The sequence below is a fragment of the Neopelma chrysocephalum genome, unplaced genomic scaffold (genome assembly GCF_003984885.1).
Source record: "Neopelma chrysocephalum unplaced genomic scaffold, ASM398488v2 Primary Assembly neopelma1_338, whole genome shotgun sequence".
In the NCBI taxonomy this organism is placed as follows: domain Eukaryota; kingdom Metazoa; phylum Chordata; class Aves; order Passeriformes; family Pipridae; genus Neopelma; species Neopelma chrysocephalum.
The window spans coordinates 22493-32220 of record NW_020898002.1 but is presented as its reverse complement, the minus strand read 5'-3'; the positions used below and the strand labels follow the sequence as shown (position 1 = coordinate 32220).

General features: G+C 67.0%; 1 protein-coding gene across 1 annotated transcript in view; it reads left to right on the top strand.

The window, feature by feature from the left end:
* GDF11 (growth differentiation factor 11) overlaps positions 1-3851 on the top strand; it is a 5539-nt gene extending 1688 nt beyond the window's left edge. The window contains exons 2-3 of the mRNA XM_027705528.1: positions 2466-2839; positions 3363-3851. Of these exons, the coding sequence (XP_027561329.1) occupies positions 2466-2839; positions 3363-3743 (755 nt within the window). The 3' untranslated portion in view covers positions 3744-3851. The remainder of the gene's footprint in view (positions 1-2465; positions 2840-3362) is intronic.
* Positions 3852-9728: the final 5877 nt, after the last annotated feature.

The following is a 9728-nucleotide window of genomic DNA, read 5'->3' as shown; positions in this document are numbered from 1 at the left end:
TGTGAGGGGTGTGAGGGGTGTGAGGGGCTGTGAGGGGCTGTGAGGGGTGTGAGGGGTGTGAGGGATGTGAGGGGCTGTGAGGGGCTGTGAGGGGTGTGAGGGGTGTGAGGAGCGCGAGGGGTCCCCGGTGGGACAGCAGGGAGGGGACGGGTCATGGGGACTTTTCTGCAACGTGATGTGGCCCCGTCCCCCCCAGATCCCCCGGGGTCTCTCCACCTGCTCCAGCCGTGGGACCCCCGGGACAGGGGGCGGGGGGCCGGGTGCGAAGGGCGAGCGGAAGGGAGGGAAGTGTGAGGCGCTGCTCCCCTCCTGCCGCCCCCCGACGAATTTCCTTCCCAGGCATTAATAGACTCGGGCGGCTTTGAAATTTTATTACCCATAAAATTGACGACACGCTGGGGTTTTCCTCCCTCAGCCGCGGCAACGCTCACGGCCCCCGGGCCCCCCTCCCGCCCCTTCACAGCTCGGGGGCCCCCAAAATAAATACCAGAGGGCAGCCCCTCCTCCCGCACGGCCCCGCGCCGGGGGTCCCACTTCCCCGGACCCCCGGCCGGATGCGCCGCGGGTCCGCTCCCCACCCCCGACTGCCGCCGCTCCGTTATTATTATGATTTTTCCTCCCTCCTCGCCCCCCCGGGGCAATTGTGGGGGGTTTTATGGTTCCTGAACAGAAGGAGGGAAAGGGCTTTACAGGCAGCAGAGCCATAAAGCTCTCGGGTTCCCCCCGGCCGCCCCCCGCCCCCCCGCTAATCCCCGGCCACCACCCCCAAACCCCCCACCCCCCCCGGGGGTTTTTAACTGCAGGAGGAACCCGGGAAGGTTAATTGGGTCCTAAACCCATTGAGGGGCTACCCGTGACCCCCGCGACCCGCGGGGGGGAGGGAGCTTAATGAGGGGCGATGGGGGCCGGGGGGACCGGGGCGAGGGGCCGGCGGGGGCCGGGGGGGCCGGAGCCGCTCAAGGTCAGTGGGACGTGAGGACACGGGGACACAAGGACATGGGGACACGGCAGAGCCACCCCTGGCACACGGCACCTCGGGGCTCCGTGGATCTGGGGGGGCTCCGGTCGGGGGGCTGATGGGGTCGGGGTGGGAGCCCCGAATCCGGGCCCCGGTGGGAACAAAGAGCGTGGGGGGGCCGGGGGCGGCCCCCTCCCGGCACATGCCCAGCTGTGACCGGTGTCCCGGTAACCTTTATCCCCTGTTGCCACAGCGACAGGACGAGCATCCTGGCACCGCAGCCAGCGTGTCAGAGCCCCCCCACCGGTTCCCCCCGGGCCCGGTGTCCCCCCGGGATGTCAGTCAGAGCCCCGGTTTTCCCCCGGGATGCCACAGGGACCCCCGGGCCGGCAGAGGGTCAGCGGTGCCACCGGTGCTGCCGCTGACCCAGTGAGGGGCTTTGGGGGCAGCTCCCCAGGACCTGCCCCGGCTCCAGCCCTGCTCCGGTATCTCCCACCTGAAGACCCCCCCAAACCCCACCTCGTGGCACAAACTGGCCACCGCAGATCCCTGTGCAGGGGTCACCTCGCCCACAGCCCCCCGTGGGGTGACATCCCACTGGTGACGGGTGGCAAAGCCTCCACTGAGGGGCTGGGGGGGCACAACCTGCTGAGGGGACGGGCACGGGGGAGTTCAGTCGGGGGTCTGAGCACCGCACATCGCAGGGGCAGTTTGGGTGGGGGGTGCCCGCGGCCCCCAGCCCCATCCCGGGGGGGTCGGGCCCCCCCAGCCGGGGGGCCGGGCGGCATTCCGGGGGCTGTGGCCGGTGTCGTGACCCCCGTGAGCCCGGGAAGGCCTCGGCGCAGCAAATGGCCCCGCTGCAGCTGGGTGCTATTAAACCTGACCGGTGCAGGGGGAGGGGGCTGCACGGGGCGGGGGGCGAATTCCCAGCTCAATTTGACACAGATGTTTGCCGGGCCGGGAGGGCCGGTGCGAGGCCGGGGGAGGGACCCCCAGGGACCCCCGGGTCCGATGGGTGCTCGGGGTTGTCACCCCACCAAGGTGGGCGTCCCTGTGGGGCCGCTCACCTTCAGCACCTCTGAGCACGTGGCCCCGGCACGTCGTGCTGGGGGGCCGGGAGAGACCCCCGAGGTGTGGGGCTGCCCCATAAACCAGCTCAGGGAGGGTATCAGAGAGGGGGTGGGAGATAGAGCCCAGAGGTACCCGGGGCACATTCCCAGCCCCGGCAGTGGGATGTGCTGGGAAGCGGCTGCCCCGAGCAGGTGCTGTGGGGTCGGAGCCCCCCGCCCTGCCCAGCCCGGCCCCCTCCGCAGGGGGCTCGCTCCAGGGGGCTCAGGATTCCCCAGGGTCAGGGGGCAGCCGGGGATCACCGCGGGCGGAGGGGTGGTGACCCCCGGGGCAGCCTCTGACCCGACCTTCAACTCCTAACGACCGAGGAGGAGCCCGCGGGGTCCCGGGGTTTGGGAGGGATCCCGGGGCCACCCCTGACGCCTCCTTCCTCCCGCAGCGGACCCGGTGGTGCAGATCGAGGGCAACCCCCATTGCTGCTTCTTCAACTTCAGCCCCAAGATCATGTTCACGAAGGTGGTGAAGGCGCAGCTCTGGGTGTACCTGCGGCCGGTCCAGCACACCCCCACCGTCTACCTGCAGATCCTGCGCCTGAAGCCCGTCACGGACGAGGGCAGTCGCCACATCCGCATCCGCTCCCTCAAGATCGACCTCAACTCCCGCCTGGGGCACTGGCAGAGCATCGACTTCAAGCACGTGCTGCAGAACTGGTTCAAGCAGCCGCAGAACAACTGGGGCATCGAGATCAACGCCTTCGACCCCAACGGCAACGACCTGGCCGTCACCTCGCTGGGGCCTGGGGCAGAGGGGCTGGTGAGTGCCCTTGGGGGGCGGGGAGGGTGGGGGGGGTGATCGGGGTGGGTGTGATGTGGCTCTGTGGGGAGGGTGACAGCCGGGGAGGGTGGTCACGGATCTGGGGAACGGTGGCAGCTCCACAGGGACAATGACAGCTCCCTGGGGCTTGTCACAGCTCTGTGGGGACAGTCACAGCTCCAAGGGGACACTGACAGCTCCACAGGGACAATGACACCCTCATGGAGCTGGTGACAGCTTTGTGCAACTGGTGACACCTCCACGGGACTGGTGACACCTCCGTGGCGTTGGTGACATCTTGATAGGGCTTGGTGACAGCTAGTAGGGCCGAGGGCAGCTCCATGGGGCTGGTGACACCTCCATGGGACTGGTGACACCTTGATAGGGCTGGTGGCAGCTCCATGGGGCTGCTGACACCTGGATAGGGCCGGTGACACTGCCGTGGAGCTGCTGCCATCCCGTGGGGCCGGGCTGGGGGTCCAGCGGGGCGGTGGCTCAGCGTGTCCCTCTCCCCCCCCCCCAGCACCCCTTCATGGAGCTGCGGGTCCTGGAGAACAACAAGCGCTCGCGGCGGAACCTGGGGCTGGACTGCGATGAGCACTCGACCGAGTCCCGCTGCTGCCGCTACCCCCTGACCGTTGACTTCGAGGCCTTCGGCTGGGACTGGATCATCGCCCCCAAGAGATACAAAGCCAACTACTGCTCGGGGCAGTGCGAGTACATGTTCATGCAGAAGTACCCCCACACCCACCTGGTGCAGCAGGCCAACCCCCGGGGCTCGGCGGGGCCCTGCTGCACCCCCACCAAGATGTCCCCCATCAACATGCTCTACTTCAATGACAAGCAGCAGATCATCTACGGGAAGATCCCCGGCATGGTGGTTGACAGATGCGGGTGCTCCTAGAGCCCGGCTGGGGCTGCCCCTCCGCCCCACCACCCCCTCCACCACCAACTCCTCGTTTCTTCCGCTGTTTCTTGCTTTTCTTTAAGATTTCTTTTTTTTTCGGGGGAGAGGAAAAAAAAAATACAAAGGCCAAGCGTCGAAATTCCTTTGGATGTTGGAAGAGAGAGAGAGAGAGAGAGAGAAGGAAATCCCACGGAGAAACGCTGCACCAAACCCGCGATTCGACATGCATTGTGCAATAAAGCAACCGAACGGAGAAGGGAAGGGGGGGCCGGGACCCCCACAAGGTGACACGGTGACACGGTGACACGGTGACACGGCACCGGGCGGCTCCCCCAGCCCAGCTCAGCAGCAACGGGGAGAGGAGGAGGCCGAGGAGACCCCGCGCCCTCCTCGCGCTCCTGGAGCAGCAGCGGGAACGGGGCCACCCCCGCCCACCTCGCGGCCGAGGTGACACCCACGGGCAGGTGACCCGGAGGTCCCCGAGCAGTCACGGGCTCCCGCCGGAGCGAAGGCGGCGGGGTCCGGCAGCGGGACCCCCGGGACGGGCGCGCCGGGGCCGTTCCGGCCCGGGAGGAAACCGTCTCCCTTCTTTAATTTATTTATTTATTGATCACCCTCCCGGCTGGCGCTCGCCCCGGTCCCTCCCTTCGCACCCTCAGCCCGGACTGCTCTGGAGGGGCCACCCGGGGACCACCGGCACCCCCAGGTCAGAGGGGCCGGAGCTGCCGCCCAAGCTTTGGATCCAGTCCTGGCACCGGCGCAGGGCACACGACGCTCTCCCGGGGGGTCTCCGTCGGCGGGAGGGCGTCCAGCAGCCCGGGGTTACCCGCAGGCGGCCCCGGCGGCTTTGGACGAGGCTCCGGCCGGGGAGAAATTCCGCTTACGCGGCGCATTCGCGTCCCGCCGCCCTCGGCGCTCCGGAGGATTTTTCACGTGAGAAACGATGATTGTCCCGCGTTCCCAGAGCCCGGAGGCTCCAGCGGCTCCTCCGCGGTGCCGCCGGGGCCGTGCGGGGCCGCTCCCGGCGCCGGGCGGGCGCTGACCCCGCGGCGGGGAGGGGAAGCCCCCGCGGCCCCCGGGCCCAGCACTTATCCCGGGGGTGCCGGGGGGGACACGCGGCTCCATCCCGGGGCCGGGCGGGGAACGACCCCGTGGCCAGGCACGTCCGCACCCCGCGTAGCACTTAAGGGCCGGCGCCGGGCGGCCGGGGGCTCTCCCGGGACGTTCAGCACTTGTCCCCGGCTCCGCGGAGCCACGAGCGCTTACAAGGACGGGGCCACCCCGGGGACGAGGACACGGTGCCGACCCCCGGCCGTGCCGGATCCCGGCCCCCTCGCCTGGCAGCACTTACGGCCCCTCGTGCCAGGCTCCCGATGCCACCGGGCTGGTGGCAGCAAGGGTGGGAGGTGAGGGGATAGGCACGGGTAGAGCCGGGGTTCCAAGGAATGGGGCTCTGGAGGCAGAGGAGCATCCCCCAGCCCCGCTCAGCCCTGAATGGGGGGCACAGCTCAGCCCCAAAGCACCGTGGCCAACAGCCCCTCGTGGCCAAGGGGATCAGTGGTGGCTCTTCCAATACATCGGACACAACGATGCCAATGAAAACCCCGGGGCCGGGGCACCCCCTCCCCCTGCCCTTCAGTGCCTTTTGGGGGGACCGTGGCCTCCGGCAGCCCTGGGGGTCGCTGTGGAGGAGGGGGGACCCCCAGTGTCCCCACACGGTGCCCGTGTTATGCCGAAGGCAACGGTCCCAGGGAAGACAGAGCCAGGCACTTGGAAAGATCCAGAAGCCACTGGGAAGGGACTGGAAAGGGTTTGGAGCTGCCCTGGCCCTGGGGGAGCCCCAAACCCACTTGTCACCCCAAAAGGCCCCCCAGGGCCCCAAGGCGACTGTTACAGGCAGGTGGCACTGAAGGAGAAATGATGGGAAGGCCTGGGCACTGGGACCAGTTAGCATGGGGCACTGGGACCGGTTAGCATGGGGCACTGGGACCCATCAGCTCCAGGCAGTGTGACCAGTCAGCTCTGGGTACTGGGACCAGTCAGCCCTGAGCACTGGGACCAGTTACCTCCAGGCATTGGAACCAGTCAGCCCCAAGCACTGGGACCAGTTAGCTCCAGGCAGTGGGACCGGTCAGCATTGGGCACTGGGACCAGTCAGCCCCGGGCACTGGACCGCAGCCCCAGCAGCAGGCGGTACTGGTCCCAGTGCTCGGGGCTGACTGGTCCCATCGGTGGCTCCCAGGTGGGGGTTGCGGGGGTGGTGGCCCCCTCAGTATATTATTATTATAATTATTATAATTATTATAATTATTTCCTGGTGTATCGGTCTGTGTGTAACGTCTTAGGTTCCTTTTCTGTTCGTCTGTTCGTTGTTTTGTTCCTCGTTCTGTCGCTCTGGGGGGTCCGGGCGGGGTCCAGGATGGGCCCCAGGGGAGGGGGGGGCTCACAGCGGGTCCCAAAAGGCCACGGCTGGTCGGGGTGGGGCTCACGGTGGGACCAAACTCAGCACTTGAACAGCAAAAATATACAAGAAATAATAAAAAAAAATTAAAAAAAAAAAAGAGAGAGAGAGAGAGAGAAATAATCCAAGAGTTCCAAGCTTTCAGCTCCATCTGCACTCCCGGGGGGGCCCAGCACCATGGGCAGGGGTCGCATGAGCTGGTGGCACTGGGGCCCCCGGGCAGCACCGGGACCCCCAGGCAGCACTGGTGCCATCGATGTTCCCCCAGACATCGGGCTCGTGGTGGCTCATCTGGTGTCACCGGGAGGGAGCTGGTGGTGACTCCGCAGCCGAGGGGTGGCCAGAGGGGCCGGAGGGGCCGGAGCAGCCCCTCGGGGGCTGGGAACCATTTGCACTATGGAAAGGTGGAGAAGGGATGAGACTGGGACCGATCGCCCTCGTGGGCGTCCGTGGGCACCGGGATCGGCCCCTCAGCGCCGGGGCCGGGGGGCTGCGGCACCCAGGGGGGGACAGGGGGAGGAGAAGACCCCCCACAGAAGAAGACCCCCCTCCGGGGCTGGCCCGAGGCCCAACGACACCCACACTCCTCGTCCTGTCTGAGCCCCGGATCCGTGGGGGCATCTGGCACGGGGACATCCAGCGTGGGGACATCCGGCACTGCCACCATGTCACACGTGGCTTTGTCACAGCGTGGCCTGGTCACACGTGGCCTTGTCACAAAGGTCTGCGATGCCACCCCTCGATGCCACCCCTCGATGCCACCCCTGGCTCCCCCGGAGGCAGAGACAGAGGGAGTTGGTGTCCCTGGATCGGGGGATTTGGGGCCCCCGAAGAGCCACAGGAGAGGAAAAGTCCCACAAGTGTCCCCATGACTCCGGTGTTGGACAAGTGACATCTGTTGTGACTCGTGCCCTAAAGGCCTCCCTGGCCCCGGCCCCAGCCCCGGCTCCTGCGGTTTTTTAGACTTTTTGTAAAATAAAAAATTTATAGAGTCAAAAAGATGCCGGGAAAAAGGGAAAATTGATGATAAACGCATTTTGCTCGGGCTGCTGCTGATCGTGGCCCTCCCCGGGACCCAGCCCCCCATCCAGATCCAGCCCCCCACCCAGATCCAGGCCCCCACCCAGATCCAGCCCCTCCCCACCACCGGATCCCACGGTCAGCACCAGATCCCCGTGTCCCCGCAGCCCCCCCGCTGCCCCCTCCCACCCCTCCCTCGGGATCTCCCGGCCTGATCCAGCTCCGAGGGCTTGGGAAATCTTTCCTGATGCTTCTCATTTTTCCCATGCTCCCGGCGCCGGCCGTGCCCCAGGGACAAGGGATGAGAGGGGACAGAGCCCACCCGGTGCCCCGTGCCTGGCTCAGAGTCCCCGGACATTCCCGGGTTTATCTCCCACCTGGGAACCACCCACAGCCCCCTTCCGAGCCCCCCGGACACGCTGGTCCTTGTGCCTTCGCACAACCAACACCTGGAGAATCCACCCGGGAACAACCACCCAAAACCTGGGAACAACCACCCCAAAACTGGGAACAACCACCCCAAAACCTGGGAACAACCACCCCAAAACCTGGAAACCACCACCCCAAAACTGGGAACAACCACCCCAAAACCTCTTCAGGCCCCCAGAGATGGGTGTCCCTGTCCCAGTGACGGGGGGAGGGTCTGAGACCACCACTGAGTGGGGGGTCACCACCTTGAACCCGCCGAGAGCTGCAGGGAGGGCGGGTTGACCCTGAGGAGGGACAAGGATAGAAGACAAGGAACAGGGATGGAGGACAAGAGACAGGGATGGGGGATATGGGACAGGGATGAGGGACATGGGACAGGGATGGAGACCCAGGACAGTGCAAGGGACACCCCACACCAGAGCACCAGCTCCAGGCCATGGCAGGAGCTGTGTCCCCCCTCCCAGCCTCCATTTCCTCCCAGTGCAGCCCCCCCGGTTGTAAAGCAGAGATTTACAAGTGGCCCCAAGTGCCGGAGGAGCCGCGGGATCAGGGGCAGCTTTATGGAGCCTCATTAGGGGCTGCAGGTATTCCGGGAATGTCCAGCAGCTAATTATGGCTGGGCCAGGACAGGGGACAGGGTGGGCAGGGGATTGTCACCACAGGAGGGGACAGGGTGGGCACCGGAGGGTCCCTGCAGGAGGGGACAGTGCGGTCACTGCCCACGGGGCCGGGGAACCTTCTGGCCCAAGCGAGGGCTGGACACACGGACGTGGCTCCAGCTCAGCCCCGATGGGTCAGACGGGCCCCAGGCCCTGCTGGGGCAGTGACTCCGTGGCCATTGGCCGTGTCCCGGCTCTCCCGCCCCAACCGGGGCCCTTCAGGACACGCTGGAAGCTGCTGCTCCCCCTGGGAATGCCCCGGGCCCCTCCACACCCCATCCCTGCCCTACAGATCCCACCTGCTCCACCCAGAGACCCCCCAGCCCCCCCGGGGGGCTCCGGGCTGGGCCCCAGAGCTGCTCTGGGGGGAGTGCCCAGCTCTGCCCCCTCCACACACTGGGGGTAAAACCCTCGGGGGTCTCCAGGAGCCTCGGGGAGGCACCGAACCGGTCCCATCGATGACCCCCCACCCTGCACCCCAACACGGCCCCGGGGACAACACCCAGCTCCCATGGGATCGGAATCCCCCTCGGGGGCCGCGGCCAGGGGGTCCCGCGGGGGGACCGGGCTGTGCCACCCACCCCGAGGGCCGGAGGAAGGAGGTCCCGGGGCGGGGGGGGGTTTGTTTGTTTGCTTCGAGGGCGATGTCAAGAGTTTAACGAGCGCTCGCTTTTGTTCTGGTCACGTCTCTCCCCCGGGGCCGCCCGGGGGCTGCACCCCCACATCCCTGCTCCCCCCGGCCCCCGCTGACCTAATTCGGAGACCAAGGGCAGGGCCGGAGGGGGACAAATTAGGAACGGGGACATTCGGGCGACCACCCACGGCGGCCCCCCGGCCCCCCGGACCTGCCCCTCCGCCGCTGACAGCACCGGCCGCCCGCGACATTCACAGTAATTAAACCACCAGCGGGGGCTTGGCCCGGCTCCACCCGCCCTGCGGGGCCGCGGGATTATCCGGGGGAGCTGGGCACGGGCAGCTGGGCACGGGGAGCTGGGCACGGGCCAGGCCCCACCACGGCCCGAGGGCAGCGCTGGCACCAGCACGGGGCTCCCCGTGGGTCCGTCCCCAACCTGCGGCAGGGATGGGGTTCGGTGCCATCCCCGAGATTCCTGAATGGTCCCAGGATCTGGGTGGATCACTCTCCAACCTACAGCTGGGGTGGGGTTTGGTGCCATCCCAAAGGTCCCCGGACCATCCCAGGGTCTGGGTGGTTCAGTCCCCAACCTGCATCAAGGTCATCCCAAAGATCCCCGGAATATCCTGGGATCCAGTCGGCTCGGGCCCCTGGCAATGCCCAACCTACATCAGGGACGGGGTTTTGATGCCACCCCAAAGACCCTCAGACCCTCCCGAGCTCTGGGTGCCTCACAAGTAGGATTTGAGGCGTCCCCATTCCCTGTCCTCAGTGAGCAC